The sequence below is a fragment of the Pezoporus flaviventris genome, unplaced genomic scaffold, assembly GCF_033815535.1.
Source record: "Pezoporus flaviventris isolate CSIRO_AGI_PZ_B2104156 unplaced genomic scaffold, CSIRO_AGI_Pfla_v1 ptg000025l, whole genome shotgun sequence".
Taxonomy (NCBI): domain Eukaryota; kingdom Metazoa; phylum Chordata; class Aves; order Psittaciformes; family Psittacidae; genus Pezoporus; species Pezoporus flaviventris.
Window position 1 is genome coordinate 11,632,427 of NW_026892573.1, and position 16,712 is coordinate 11,649,138.

General features: G+C 35.0%; 1 protein-coding gene across 8 annotated transcripts in view; it reads right to left on the reverse strand.

The window, feature by feature from the left end:
• NBEA (neurobeachin) overlaps positions 1-16,712 on the reverse strand; it is a 506,232-nt gene that overhangs the window by 52,053 nt on the left and 437,467 nt on the right. For all 8 annotated transcript variants that reach the window (XM_061457520.1, XM_061457513.1, XM_061457519.1 and 5 more), the window contains one exon: positions 6,996-7,148. In XM_061457520.1, the coding sequence (XP_061313504.1) occupies positions 6,996-7,148 (153 nt within the window). The remainder of the gene's footprint in view (positions 1-6,995; positions 7,149-16,712) is intronic.

A 16,712-nucleotide genomic window follows, 5' to 3' on the forward strand; every position in this document is an offset into this window, starting at 1 on the left:
TCAGGTACTTAGTTCCTTGGAGAAGAACCTTCAGTGAAATTTGGAAGGAGTGAATTTAATTATGTTGAACTTCAAAACTCCACACAAAATTGGAAGTTGGAAGAGTTGCTGTGAGGATGTTGGCGGCAGCAAGGGGACTAACAGCACTGTGCCTCCCAGGCAGAGACCAGAGGGGAAGGTGGAGAGAGGAGCCAACACTGGGAGGAGAGTGGTTCTGCATGGGCCTTTAACACTACACAGGCTTCAGCTGTGGGCTGTGATGGTACTGTGTGAAGTTCATGGCCTCCCCATCAGGATGTCCTGTGGGTATACTGCTAGGCAAAAACAATAGGCAAAGTGCACTCAAGAATGGGCTACCAAAAGGCCACAAAGTCCTACCTGGACCTCAGTGGGGACAAGGCTCCTGATTTGTGTTTTAGCCAGGATAAAGCTTCTAATATCACATATGACCTGGTTAGCTGGTGTTTCTCTCAAGTACTTCTGCAACACTACTCATGCGATACTTGCAGAATCCTCTCCCTAATTTGCTCTAATGCACAGGCTGCTTTCCCTCTGTGTAAGTGTCTCCTGAAATTTATGAGCTGTTCACTGTTGACAGTACATCTGGTTTCTCAAGAATATGCAATGCTCAGTAGGGAACAGGGTGTGGGATTCTTCTGTGTAAAAAGTAATTTGTAGATACAGTAGGAACAACATGCAGAAAAAATAATATCCTTAAATTAGGCTGTTGATAGCCCTAAAGAACAGCATTTTTCAGTAGTATTTTTGCTTTAAGAAATTGTGGCACCTATTTTTTTGAGCATATTTTTAATGTGACATAAGGAAGCTTTTTTTTTCTTTTTTTAGAAAGGCAACAATAATTATTACTTCTTCAATTAGATAACATTATTTATGTTTTTTAAAGATTCTTACTGTTAAACAGAAATGAGATAATATCCAGCTTATTTCCTATTATAACTGAAGTTTACAGAAGACATTTTTATTCAGGCATTCTCAAATTGAACTTGCTTGAACCACTATTAGTAAGGCTTCACTTTCAAATAGCATTTGAGTCAGTATTTTTTCATAGATTTTGTTGTGAGGAAGGAGCCTTTTGCGTTACTGTTTTCAATGGAGGGCCTTTTACTGCCAACAGGTAAACCACAAGGGTTATTATACATCTAGGGTGTGTATATATATATATATATATATATATAAACATATTTTCTGTATATATATTTTTTGAAATAAATATACAGGGGGCTTTGTATGTTTGCAGGCAAGGGTATGCACATGTGTTCCATAGGCTGAAAATGAGACCTGTAGCAGTTATAAAAATATAAACAGGTATTAGTAAACTTATATTTATGGATAAACTAAATAAAGTTAATATAAGCCAAGCTGCTGCTTGGTAGGATCAATCACTATAGCACTTTTCAGAGCTTTGTGCAGAATGAACACTGCACACTTGCCGCTCATCCTAATTTGATGTTAAAATTATTTTTTAGAGAGATTGCAGTAGGAGGCATTGGGTTTTATTTTTATGCACACTATGTGCTGTGTAAACTGTCAAGAATACTGGATTAATGAAATATTCTTTCCAACCTCTTTCCAATACAATGTTTGGTGTTACCTGGGTTTTTTTGTGTATCCAGAGCAGAGGAAAGCTCTGATGCTGCCTCTCATCTGGACCAAAACTGCACCTGCCCGCCTTACTTCTGCAGTTCCTGCCTTGTTTCCTTCCCCTGCATAGCTATATGCTCTCTGTCTCTCCAAGAACTCCTGCCATGGTATCTTGTTATTAACTTTTATTCAGTATGTTTAGAAATATCTTCTTAAAACTATTCTGAGACACTTCAGTTTTGTAGATCTGCTGTTTCACGAGCTGTGAGGGGGGGTTTTCTTCTCTCCCTTCACATCCATGCTCCTCTGCAGCAATTGAATACACAGATTCTCTCTGGCTAGTATTTCTCTGCCTCATTTACCATTTCCCATACTAACTGTGGAGTAAAATCTTTGACTCTTGTGTTAAAATAAACCAGGCAATACTAATATCTGAAATTACTTATGTTTGTTTAAACAAATGGATATTTTCATAAAAGTGCCAGAAGTGCATTCTACAGATCTGGGTTTTTCAGAGATGTCTGCACAGAAACTGATCCTTTATGTGAGCGTCTTCAAGATGTAAATAAGATTCTTCAGTAAGATACATATAATTAAAAAAAAATCACTGCCATTAACAAATTGCATCAAAACCCCCATTAGCTGAATGAGTTTTAATTGCACTGAGGACAAATCTTGGCAATACACAAAATAAAATCAAAGCTACTACTGAAGAAGTAATATCAAATCTTATCTACTGCTTATCTGGTAAAAAGGAATGTCAACTGCTGCTGAATGGTGAGGAGAAAAGACATATCTTCCAGAACCTCATAGCACAGAGATTTCATAATAGATGTTTCTAATGACTATTCAAGAAGCTTTTTAATTATGAAATACTATGCATACTTCTGAATAGCCATGGAACTGTACAAAAATGTAATTGGCAGCAGTAGAAGAGTGCAAATAAATCATTTCAAAGACAGAAAGAAAATTCAGTCTTAGTAACAGTTATGGAATTGGAACAAAATATGTATAACAAAAACAGGACACCATTTAGTCTCTCAAAAATATAATTTACAGTGAATGCATTTTACTCAACACTGTAATTTGCAATATAATATGTGCATAAGCCATAATGAAAATAACATTATAATTAACTTTGAATTACACAATCTTGCAGCTTTTGTTTCAAAACTAAAGAATGCTTATTATAAAAGCTCTGCTTCAGTGTTTCACAGTGGTGTTCCCTGCCTTGATTGAACATGCTTGACTTACTGACTGAATCTGTTCTATTTCTGGCTCTCAGGACTGCTCTAAGTCTGTGGGGACTGAGAGGCTGAGTAGGACTACAGATGCACATCTGTGAAAGGTTTTATGTGTAGGGTTTTTTTTTCCTGGTAAACTGGGAGATTATGATTGATGAGCCCAGCATTAGGGTAATGTTATCAGGGACACTTTCTGCCTCTGTCCTTTGTGCCATCACCGAGGTCAAACCATAATCATGTTAGCATTGAACATAGTGCTTTATTAATGTTTCATGAGTAACTCGGCAGTAATCAGTCTAGCTTTGTATGGATAAACAAAACTGCTACAACAACCTCTGATCTATACACTGACTGCTTTAGAAGCTATTGCAAAAAGTCTTAAAAGTAACTTGACTGAATGTCTTTTCCAGCCTTTATAACAAGTCTAATTTTCACAAGTTTAAAAGAATCTATTATGATGGAAAACCATTTCCACTGCAATTTCTGTGTTTAGTTAGAAGTGTAAAACACTCAGCTGAAGAATCATAGAAAACAACACCAAAATCCTGCCTGCCATTTATTAATTTGCACAGAATTTTAGTAAAGCTTGTTAACCACTTTGTTAAATCACATTGATTTATGCCACTGTGTCTCTGTGATGTTTTCTAGGCCGTTCCCTATTTGGTTTGGTAAGTCTGAGGATGAATGCTGAAATTCTTTCTATTATTTAAAGAAAATGTTTACATTCATAAATGTGCAAGTATATAAGGATTTCTATTTACTCCCACATAAAATTACACATTATATGTGCCTGCAGCAAGCAAACAATATGCATGAACAGAAGGAAATAATGTCAGCTAAGGGAAAACAAGATCCCATTATATGTTCTGCAGTACCACACATGATCCTTTCCACTGAAATTAAACGATGACCACTGATTTCATTAGACAAGGGATCAGGATAACGCCTATGTGAAATATTCCTCTATTTTCTGTGGCTTTCCTGTAAACGTGTCTTCTACTTGCTTTGCTAAGTTGCTGTAGAAATTCCAGGCTTGCACAAGCTTGCTGTGTTTTACACGTCAGCACCACACCCAGGCTTTTTTTTTCCTCAAGATAGATTCTTGTATAACAGCCAAAGCTTGGCCTGAAGATGACCTAACATCTGTTGGCTGGTTCAAAACATGGAATCAGACATGAGGTAGCGAATGTCAAACTTTCCAATCCCCTTATATTTGTTACTTACTTTGACCAGTACAATCCCAGTGACCAAAAACAGCGTGCACTGGCAGTTTGCTGGATACACTAATAAACCCCTATGTGAGGAATTTTTTCTGAGAAATTATTATACACTCAAGCCACTACACTTTCAAAATGTAATTCCATTACTTGTTATTATACACACTACCTTCATTTTCTTGACAGGGGATAATCCTGCTTTAGCTACTTGCTATTTTATAATAAGCATTATATAAAAACCTATGCATATATCATGATCTTTAAACATTCCAAAGTTATTCACTTTAATTTCTATCCTCTGAACTACATCCAAATGTGAATACTTATTCTGTCATCTAGTCTCCCAGAAGCGAGTCCAATATTCCAGGTGCAGTCTCAAAAGAATCATAGACAGGTATAACTGTTTCCATCCTCTGTGATGCAATGATTTTCCATAGATGGCATCAAAATACACTCATTTCTGGTGAACATAGAATTACAGAGTTTTATCTAATCGAATTGCTGCTCTTTGCCACCTTTCCCCTTGCTACTGCTCTAGTTTTGGTACTATTTTTGTTTCCAGACTTTGTTTGATTCCCAATGAGTATCTTTAATTCTTTCCTCTCAAGGTGATTTTCAGTGTATTTTCTGCACCTAAGTCAAATAAATCTATGCTTCTTTCTCCTGCTTTCTAGGCAATTCTCAACTTTATTATCATTTGTGAACGTCATCAGACTGCTCACCTGAAGATAGCATATATGTGTGTAGAACTGAATTTTAACTACTGATCATGTTTTGCTAAAAGTAGATGCTGGGGTGAATAAAAGCCATGCAGAAACTGCCTCCAGGCAAAACTATGTAATAACGGCATGATGCTCACATCTATGGGGACAGGAGTGAAAGACAGTATAGGAAGGGTATGATGCATAAGTGAAGTAATTTAGAAAGCTGAAAAGTACTCAATTAGTTGAAGACTGTAATTCTAATACTATTCTAATCTTAACATCAGTTTGTCTGTCTCCTGGCAGTCTGAGCATAATTCCACACGTATGGAATTAGTCCTTAGTGCTACTACAGCTTAAAATTTAAAACGTATTTCCAGCCTTTAACTATTAGCCTTCCTTGAAAGTATAGTCCTGAAGGAGCATTAATGCTACACTCTAAATTCATGCAAGTTGTTTTCCTCAACACCACAAAACATTTCTGTAGAGAGCTCCTATGTGATTTTAAAAAAAGCAGAAATTTCATGGGAGAAATCAAATAAACTAAAGCTAGCACTTTTCTTCAAGTGATCTCATGTCACAGCGCCTTTTATCCTGCTATTAATCATTCCATCTTTGTGGAAAGATGGAGAAAACACAATTTAGGATACAAGAACGAACATTCTGTATAAAATTTCCCAAAGGGAGTCATTAATATGTGTCTCTCATTATATTCCCCAATAGGTGGCAGCTTGTTTATACTTTTTCACTAAAGTATCGCACTTCTGGTCTTCCAAATGTCAAAACTAAATCTCTTGGTCAACTTAAGTGTTCTCACTCCTGGGCCCCATTCAGGTTTAGCCACAACCACAATCTAAAAAATGGCTATGTGCAGTAACGTGCACTCTGGAGACATGTACCTGTGACTGTGCCTCCCACACCTGAGAATGTGGATGGAATGTAGTGATCCTTTGAGGCAATCTCCATATTTGCTAGTAAAATTGAATTTATTGCTACCAGCTGTGACAATTACTTGCTTTTAAAAATAATGTTACAATACATGCATCTATAAGAGAGATCAGCCGAACAAAAGAAGGAAAATGTTTCTCAGGTTCATCCCGCCAACAAAGGGCTACTCCCTGGAACACATTTCTCATACTTTGGGAAGTGCATTTCAAACGTCCCAAGTGATGAGGTTGCTGTCAGTCCCTTAGGAGACTGCTATACAAATATCAAGCCATTTACTCTTCAAAATGGAGGACACTTCTAAATCATATACATCTAGGAAGAGATTTGGTTTTATAATATTATTCAGTTCTTTTGAATTTTAAATGGCTACTTTTTCTTTCAAGTCCCAAAGGACAATTTAAAGAGATGGTTCTTGAAATTAAATTGCCAAAGTGATTAGAAGAAACACGACACTGCTAGACTTACAATGCTACTACAAAAGCACTATATATGCAGTAATGTATAAGCTGAAAAGTTCTGCAACTGTATGGAAACCCACAGCTTATTCAACATATAGTCCTAACTCCATAAGCAAGACAAGCAATATGACTTTAAGGAAGACCCATTTCCAGAATATAACCTTAAGTTGAACTATTGCTGGCCAAAACATCAGAATATACCTTGTTTTCCTAAAAATACAAGAAGCATATGTGCATATTACCTCTATCATTAAAAAAATCATTATCTATCAAATTAAACCAAAAATGTACAATATAGATAAATGGTTTTCATGCTTAAATTTTGCAGACTTCATGGTGATTTATATCAGAGCCGTTCTTTTGCAAAATTTCTTCAGAGACTGCAGTTATTGGCTTATGTTCATATTTGTATACTTCCAGTTCATCTTCGACGAACAGGAAGTGCATAGCTTTGGTCAAGTAAGGAATACAATGTATCTTGCAAGATACCAGCATTTACAATAACCTTTTTTTTTTTTTTTTTTTTATGTAGAAAGTAGTGAGGAGGAATAGACATATGTTTCAGGCTATTCTGTATTGTCCAACTCATGCCCATCTGATGTTTTCTCATGAGAGAACAAATAAGTGAATTTCATTTTCCATGATTTGGGCATACAGAAGGAAAATCCACTCTAAAATAAAACATTCTGTCAAGCAAGACAGAATGCAAATTCTCCTTCACTTCTTATTTTATTTCTATAAATCTAGTTCTAAAGAGATGAAAAATGGCTTTAGTTTATCTTGTTAAAACAGACAACTCATTAGTTAGGCTAAAGTGCAGCTTACCATCCTGTTGATACGGACAAAGTCTTCAGGCTTCTTGGCCCATGGGGGGAGATCAACATCATTCACAACAACTTCATCTTCCCTGATTCCTAGATTATAGCCATTACTGTTGACAAACATCTCTGGTAGGTAGTAAAACTCTGGAATTAACTCCTAACATGGAGAAAACACACAATGAGAGTTCACATTTATACAGAGATGTTAAAGAGTGCTGCCAGAATCAGGCTCTGCTATACAAATTAAAGCTTTTCTGGCTTTGCTTATGCACACTTGTTTAAGTATTTTATAATCTGTTTTTTTGCACTTAGAATCAAACATATTTTTCATAATGAAATATTCAATCTTTGTTTTGCCCATAACTGTTATTATGAAAAGTATAACTTTCAAAAAGCAGAGCATACTAATAAAGGACACCTTTTCAGAACAACAGGTAGGAGAAACTGTATGCTTAGCCTTCAACATTATAAATAATGTCATATATTTTAATCACTATTTAACTGAAATACTTAAAGGGGGGGAGGGAGGGGAGGAAGTTCCTGATGTAACAGTGTCTCAAATTTACTTCCTCTATATTCTTTAATTGCATAAGAAAATATGGCAACTTGATTACCTATATAAGGAGAAAGAACTCATGGTGAAATTATTTTTCTACTGTAAGAAAAAATTAAAAATACATGGAGGAAAAAAAGTCAGCTCAAAAAACGTCTTTAAAACAAACACATGATATATAAACTGTGAAAGATCAATAACTAAGTAGCAAAGATCATCTGCACAGTATTAATACGTTATAGATAAGTTAGTGTGAAGTTTTTCCCAATTTCCAGGATAGCTAAACAAAAATGCATTTTGACATAATAAATACTGCCATTTGTTGCTGTCTATCACTTTAGCAGTAAGTATTGAACTGCAATGACAAAAAGCTTTTCAGGCCTGCTACCTCTTTTCTAATATCCAGATATGGAGTAAATTCACTAAATTACATTATTAAAAGCATTATTATATTCAGCTGTGTAACATGATCAAAACTGATGACACAGCAGGTGAAACCTGAATCTCTCTGTGGTCCTTTCAAAGGCTGCAGACACGCAAAGCATAAAAAAAAATCACTGCAGACACAAACTTATCTAATTAAAGCTGATCTGCAACTCCATAGAGAATAGACCAGTTAAAGCATAGATGGTCCTTTCAAATATGTTCATTTAAAAAAAAAAAGGTAATATTTATATTACAATTTTAAGTATGTTTAGGGAGGCAGTTTACTTGCTTCTTTACATTAATTTTAATATACTGAAACCTGTCTGAACTCAGATTAGACTTTAAAGCAATGCAAATCAATACCTTACCAGTGCAAAACACTAACCAAGTGAGACATGCCTATGCATGAATAGATTATTTTGAAATGAGCTATAATTTCAAAAAGCAAAAAAAAAGAAAAATTAAAAAATATTGCATGCAGTCAATAACAAAACAGCAGCTAGAGCAAAGACAAACTAAAATCAGTCCTGAATATCCTATAAGATAAAAGAAAAAATACTATTTTACTGATTATATACCTCTAATATACTCAGAATATTTCTAAAAATAACCTTTGCCCCTCTTCCCTAGACAGGATTCGCTAACTCTCAGGTTTCTGAGGAAGCCCTTTGGATTTCTCTAACGGAACCCAAAGAAGAATGAATGATCCTCGCAGCAGGAGAAAACTACACATTTATCTTTCCAGAGCTCAACAAAGTACTAGTAATTTGGGCCTAACAGCTGGCCACAACCCAACATGGTCTACCATACAAATCATTGACAAACTAAAAGCATTGCCTTAAAGAAAAGCAATATCTGTAAGGACCTCAGAATGATAAAATATCAGTAAGTCAAAATTAAATTAAAATTTAATATTTAAATGGAACAGAATTTATTAAAGAAAAAAGTAAGCAAAACTAATTTCTATTTTGTATAGAAGCCTTGAAAAACATACCACAGCTTTTTAATTATTACCATTTTGTATGCAACTTGGTGGTGTACTAACCTGTAATGTCAAATAGCAAGCAGTTTTAGATTCCATCAGAGGTACTTTTAAATTCCCTTTTTCCGTTTTAGATATTGTAGGATATAATTGTGAACTTTTATATGTAACAAATCTGAAAGATTTGTGCTACCCAGAGACACATCTAGTGTCTAACTGAATTCTACTAAACTTCTGATTTCAGGGGTATCTTGAAACAAAGGGATCTAAGTCACTAAGTATTTCTAATGGTATTTCTATTTAGTAATTTTATCTTTGTTGCTATTTGCTTTCAGTGTAATTTAATGTTCCTTTGCCTGGTACAGCACAAAACATAAACAGAAATAGAATAGAAAGCATGCAATTAACTTTCTTCATAAGATTTATTGTGTTGTATATGTTTAGTTTGACCTGTCTTATTCCTATGCTCTGGAAACTAACCAGTGCCAGACATCTAAATCCTCTTCAAATAACACTCTCTCTAGAACCCTAATCTTTTCAGTTACAAATCTCCTGTTAATTCAATTTTATTTTTTTGTCAAAGTAACAAAACTAAACATAGCATTTAAAAAAAAGGTAATAAGACCTATGTTATAGCCTCAGGATTCTCTTCAGTGTTACTTTTAGTGCAGCCTGCAATTTTTTGTGCCTATTTGAGTACTATTTAGCACGAGTCGAACCTTTCCTTGAGACACAAACAATTTTGCATGTGGCCTTTCATAGATACTTACATATTCCCTGTACTTTGCACTAACCATTGTTTTTGATATTGTTTGTGATATTCTTCTTGCAGTTTTGCTGTCTCCACTATTGATTAGAATAAGAAACCACAGCACTTAAAAATAGCTCAGATAAATTCACCCCCTTCTCATTTCTAGAGAATGAATGAATGAATATAAACAAAAACAGAGAACCATTATGAAAACTTGTGGCGCCCTGTAAGTATGAATTTGCTAATATTTGGAAAAATCTTCAAAATGCATGTTTAGCTACTTAGAGGCATAGAACATACAATTGATCTGGAGAACTGTAATAGAAGGTTTGGTTTTATGTGTTCACTTTTTATTCTGCTGAGAAAAAAATTGAAGAGGTTTTCTCTTCTACCTCATGCCAATGGCAGGTGCCACGTGAGGATGGAAAGGTGAAGATTCACTTCCCTAGGGCCCCTGAGCATGCTTCGCTAGGAGAAGTACAAGCTGGAAGAGGCAGACAAAGGAAAGATTATCAAGGACAACACAAGCAGCAAGGATAGAGCCTCGGAGGTTGCTGGGAAAAGTAAGGAGCAGACAGGAGCGAACCTCAGTGGAGACAGTGAGATGACAACTGAAGGCCACAGAGAATTTCTTTAAACAACAATCCACTGAAAGTTGCAAGAATGAACACAAGAATGAAGGAAAGGATAACACTAGCAAGGGCTAGAGTTATTTTTGAAACCTATTAACATTTTTCTTAGTCAGAGTTTGGCTCTTTTTCTTTGTTTCCTAAGTGGGTTTGTGACAGTTCATATTCTAACAAAGATTATGGCTAGAGAGAGACAGCTGTTTTGGTGCTTCAAATATCTGTTTCAGGGTTACATTTGGAGAGGCAACCTTGCCCATTCCTCCATTCCAGAAGATGTTTAACTATACCAACCTTCCTGCCAGGTATCTGTCTACCCTGTTGTTCAAGAATTTGAGTGACAGCAGCTTCACAATCCTTCCATCAACTGATTTCAGTACTTTTCACCTGAGGAAGTTTTACCTATCACCTGGCCTGAATCATTCATTATACAATCTAAGCCCATTTTCCCTTGTCCTAGCTATCAATCCATTCCTGATACAGAGACCAAATTACTGTTTTCTATTTGCACAGTCTATTAAATGTTTGGAAAGCATTATCCTACAGCTTTACAGCCTTTCAGTCCCTACAAATCCAAATGAAGGAAAATGATCTTACCTTCCGTATCGCCACATTGCTTAAGTTTTAGTTACAGGTATGTAAAATATGATTTTAATCTCCCCAAATATCCAGTAGAATTATTCCTATACAGCGCATAAATTAATTTACTCCTATATATACTTTGGCTTTATTACATTTTGTCACATGTTCATCACACAGAAGCCAAAATAAATGTTTTTAACTTCTGTGGTCTTTAGATCAGAGATTAAGATTGCATGCTTTTCTGACATCATCTGCTACTTTTCATTCATTGTTATGCAGAGTGCAATTCAGCAACTTCTCACAAATCACCAACTACATACTTTAGAAGCGTCATTGTTAAATTCACCCTGAAGATAAGGAAAAGGAGATTCAGAAATTAGCAGGGGGAAAAATTATCTCAAGGATGGTATTTACACCAAGGGATGGGACACAGAAGACCTTCTGTCTTCCAATCTGCTTTCCACTTGACAGACGGAATAGCTGATAAGTGGATCCTTAAAATTCTTAGTACACCTTCAGTGGCACTGCTGGTAAAAGGTCGATGCACAGTTAGGGCTATGCAAACGAATGCTTGTTTGAAGATATCATGATTTTGAGAAGTTTATGTTTCAAGGTACAAATGTTCATGAAAGACAAATCTCAAAATGCTTTTTTCCTACACTACAAACATTGACTTAGCCAATGTAAAGACATGAAGAAAAATATCAAAAATAACAACATCAAATCTTTCCCAGAAGTTATAGCAGTTTGCAAGCATAAAACAAGAGAATGCAAAGAAAAGAGACACCAAAGACCAATACCTTTAAAAAGTAAGGCATTTTTTAAATGGTTACAGACCAATTAAGCATTTTAAGTGCATATTGTTATTGTAAGTCATGCAGCTGATATATAATTTTGCATTAACTGATGCAATTCAGTAAGTTTTATTGGTTTCTTTGCTCTTGCCAAAACATATCAAAGGTTTTAAATAAATTTTTCTGACTACATAACCTGTCATGGGTAATTTCTTACCAGAAGAAATATCTAGAGTTCAAAGAGTTAATAAAAATAGGGATTCTAGTGATCTAAATCTATTTGCAGTAATTTCTGTCTAGTTGTCCTTGACATTTCACAAGCTGGTAACCTCCTCTGCTCCCCTTTCATTCACAGTTCTAATAAGACAGGTTAGCTTTCTATCATTTAACAGTCAGCTACCTTTCAAACTGCCCGAGAAGCTTGGCTCTTCTCAGATGAAGAACGATGCAATAAAGCTACTGAGGGGTGCAAAAAAAAAAAAAAAAGGTAAAATGAATATTATAACAGACATTTCTTGTCTGTAAATGGGATCTGTAGTTTATTTTAATAGCTATACTAAAACCCCAAGGTATAGTTAACAGTATTATATGCCTTGTGTCTTCATATAAGAAAACATCCCCAAATGCATTTTCTAATTTACAAGCCTGTGACAAATTCAAGCTGCTGAGAAATTAAACTTTAAAAATATGTCTTGGGGTGATAGAGGACCACTATTAACACTATCATAATTGTACACCACTTGCTTCAAATCTGACATTTCTGTTTAATATGTTTTGCTAATGGTATACCATTTTATGGACTCCCAACAAAATCAAATCCAACCCAGACGTTTTCACTTTTCTAATATAATTCACTTTAAAGTTTTAAAGCTGCCATTTCTTTTTCTTTTTTTTTTTTTTTTTTTTCCTCCAAAAAGATTGATCCCCTGGCATCCACTAATTCCACAAGAGCTTAGTACTAGGTCAATGAGTCACTCATGAGTACCTCTATTAACTGCGTTAATTCATACTAGGCACCTTAATGACATTTTGCCAGAGCTACCTTTCTAAATTCTAAACACACTGTTCAAAAAGTAATATAACAAGTTTGAGAGGCATTAGGAAAGATTAGTGCCTAAACAGGAGGTTCTGGGGAAGTCAATGTTACCAAAAACTGGAGCAGTGGGGAGGTGGAAAGTTAAAAATGTGAAAGCTGACTGGGCAAGTTATGGTCATTTCCGGGTGACTTGCTCAAAGGTCACTCCATGAACATTCATTCTTCCTCCAGCTTGTACTGATTATCTCAAGAGAAGGTCGATGTTGATAAAAGGAGACACAATAAAATAAACTATTATCCAGGTTCTCCCTTGTGTGTCACAACTCTAACATAGTGCATACTGTATTAATTGTGTTTCATCCACTGTAGGTGAACAAGTTTCTTTGAAAATGAATGAAAACAGTTGAAATGTTTGTCCCAAAGGAGCAAAATTATCTAAGCAGATCTTTAATCATCCATTGAGCAATAGTTTATCATATATTAAATTTTTCAAAGATAGAGTACCTTTTGCCACAATTCGAGATGTAGCAACTATGGCTTGTTTATCAGACTCATCAAACTACTGCCATAGCCTTATTTTCATTACCTTAGTGTGAAACAATTTTGTTCCAGAGAAAACTACACATACACAAAGGGGAAGGGGGAAGGAGAAAGGGAGAAATACATAGAATGTCAGAAAGGACACGTGTGTGAAAAAACGAGACTGACTAACAGAAGTGCATCTTCCTAAAGAGATACGCATTCTTTTGCAAATGTCAAGTATTTGTTTTTAAAATTTTAACGCAGAATTTCTGAAAAGTGGCTTTGGTGTTTCTTTTAAAACTACATTGAGGCTGCAAAAGAAGTGTCTGCATTGCTTAAAAATCTCAGTTTACTAGTTAAAACTGACGCACTTCAGAAATTACTTAAGCACTTAAGAATAAAGCACCTGATAGTCCTCTTTCTTAACTGATGAAAAAAAAATCAGAATACAGATTTTACTTTCCTAAAAAAATAATTTTATGAGGTTTTTTTGAATTAGACCTTTTTAATAAAGAATTAAGGCAATACATATCATTATTTAATATGGTAGTTGAAAGCAAAAATTGTGGCCATCATAACACACAGCATTGAAGAATGTCAGATTAATTGATTACACACACTGCTTTAAAATTATTTCATAACCTGTGCCACAGTAATTAATGAGATTAGTGAAATGAGAGATTAAATGTACTTAAAGCAGCTCAGATGAATTTCAAACATATGAGAATGAATACATAAATAATGAAATTTGCTATTCTTAACAGTTTTCAAAGAGTTTGCTGCTTTGATGGATAGCCCATATTCCACACACTTACTATTTACTATAAAATCTCAAAAATTTTTAGGGTGGGAAAAAAATTTACACTGTGCATGTCATGCTGGAATCCACAAAGACCCCCATTTACCACTGTGTGTGCAGCCAGAAAAAGCTACACAAATATGCAGAACACCTTGACAGAATACAAGATTTTGCACTCACATGCAACCTCTATACATCTTCTCTTTTGCACACTATCCACTTTCTTACAGGACTGCCAAATAAATATTAGAAGTTGCCAGATTACTGAATATGAAATTCTGAATGTTTCACACTTCAGAGCTGAAAGTCCTTTGTTGTGAAAGACAGTGGTTGCTGCTCTTGGAAGAGTGGGCAAAATGGGTAGAGACTTTGAAGGGGCTCCTAGTGGTTCCCCAAACCTCACTGCTTTTCCAGTCCCTGATAACTTGACCAAAATGATCAAAAAGACTGTAAGGTATTCTAAGCAGTAGCACAACTAAACTGAAGAAAGTGGGGTATTAGTGGTATTAATAATAGTTCAATTTCCCATCCCTTTGCAGAATGAACTCCACGGCCTCAGGGAAAAGTTGGCCCTGATGTCATGGCATTGAGAAATGCAGTTCATTAAGATCTTAAGCAACAAAGAACAGCAACAATTAGCTGCTATACTCATTCTTGATTTATCGCTAAGAAACACAGACTCTGCGAATGGAAAGAGCCTAAAGGGTCAACTGGCACATCCTCTTGCCAATTCATGATTGTCCTCGATGCTTTTCCAGTGTTTCACCAGTCTACACTTCTAAGAAACTTGAGACATAAGGCATTTACTACTTCCCCTTGCAAGGATATTAAAATTCAGAGGATAACCCATTTCATTTCAACTTTGCATTCTCTATTGGTTAAGTAAGAATTTTTTAACTCTTATCCCTTTCCTTTGAGGTTTACCTCTTTGTTCCCTAACAAACAGTTCTTCTCTCTTTCATATGTTTGCGTATTTCACAGTATTTATGTAACCAAGTCTTCAGTTTTAGACATTAATTACCCCACACATACATATACACGTTTTTCTTCCTGTATCCAACTCCTTAATCTGCTGCTTTTCTTACAGCTCCCTCCAGCTTGGGTATATAGTTCCACTAGCTAGTTCTCAGCACTAAAAATTTGCTTTATCCAGCATGAATATATGCTAAATTTTTTTTAAAAAAACAAAACCAACAAACTTGTCTTCTTGAAGAATGTCAGAGCTCTGAAACAAATGAGTAACTAATCAGACTGTTTCAAGTGGAATTTAGATGCTATGAGATATTCTAGTTGTTAGAATGCTACTGATATAGCTTTGTTCTCACTATCAGCTTTCTGCCATCCTGCTGATCATCAAGTTTTCTTGTTAAACTGAACACTAAACAGCAAGACAGTAACATATATTGCTTAAGCTACTGAAATATACTTCAGCAGACTTATTCCAGTAGTGGCTTTGTATTAATATATAATAAATTAATTTGATGATGCAATACACTGAATGCTGACATTAAATACATTACAAATTCTTTTCTCCTTTCTACTTTTTTTTTTACTTTTTTTTTAATTTAGATAGCTTATGAACTTTTTCTCTTTGCTTAAAGATTTAGCTTTTCATATTTTTAAATCTACTTTTATCTATCTTAAGCTGGATCCACTCATAATAAATCAATTCAAGGTTAATTTCTAAACCCACCTTAGCTATATCTTCATTAATTAACAAAACCATATTTTAAACAGCATCTTTAATCCTGGAAGTATCCCTGAAGAGTCAGGTCAGGGAATACCTGGAGAAAATATTTATTGGCTAACATACCTCATCTGTGCCTCCCGTATTAGATTTTCTTTAATGACTTAGCTCCAAGTAGTATTTCTCATTCTAGTGGCCTAACAGAAATAAATATATATCTAAATCTGACTCTCGGGTTTATGGCACACTACCAAACATATTCTAGAATACATTATTTTACAATCTTTTCCCCAGTGTAACTCTGACCCTTAATTGTTACTATTTCACACAAGTTACACCCAACTCCCTTCTTAAAATTCAGTGACAGTAAAGGATATAGCTACCCCACATCTTCAACTTTTGTGTTCCTTTTCTGAAGGTGAGTATTTAGTTTTGAACATCTTTTTAACACTAATTTTATTTTCGTAACTAACTTGGGAATTTTTAATATAAATACATTGTGTAATGCAACTGTTATTCCTCCATAATTTCCACATCCTTGCAACAGTTTCTGGCAGCAGTTTAAATTACTCCACTTGGTTCACAAGACTTTGTTTCACACAAACATTTCAGTTCTTTGTTTTCATGACAACTCACCCAGTTGCTATTTTAGGAACAATCCTTCCACTAATTATATACCCTAGTTGAATACCATCCCCCTGTATGTCCACAAATATTACTCTATCTTTTGCAATTCTTTCATGTATTGAACTGACCTCCTCCTGTGTACTAAAACCAGACAAAAATATTACAGTCACTTCCAGTGAATTTGAAGAAATGGCTGCATTTCAAATACAGCAGATATATACTCAAATTCCTTCCAAGTTATGAAATTTCCTTTGTTTTAGTACTTAAAATACTATTGAATTATAAAGGAGCATAAAAAAACCACAAAATGGCTTAATTTCTCCTCTTTAAAAAGCA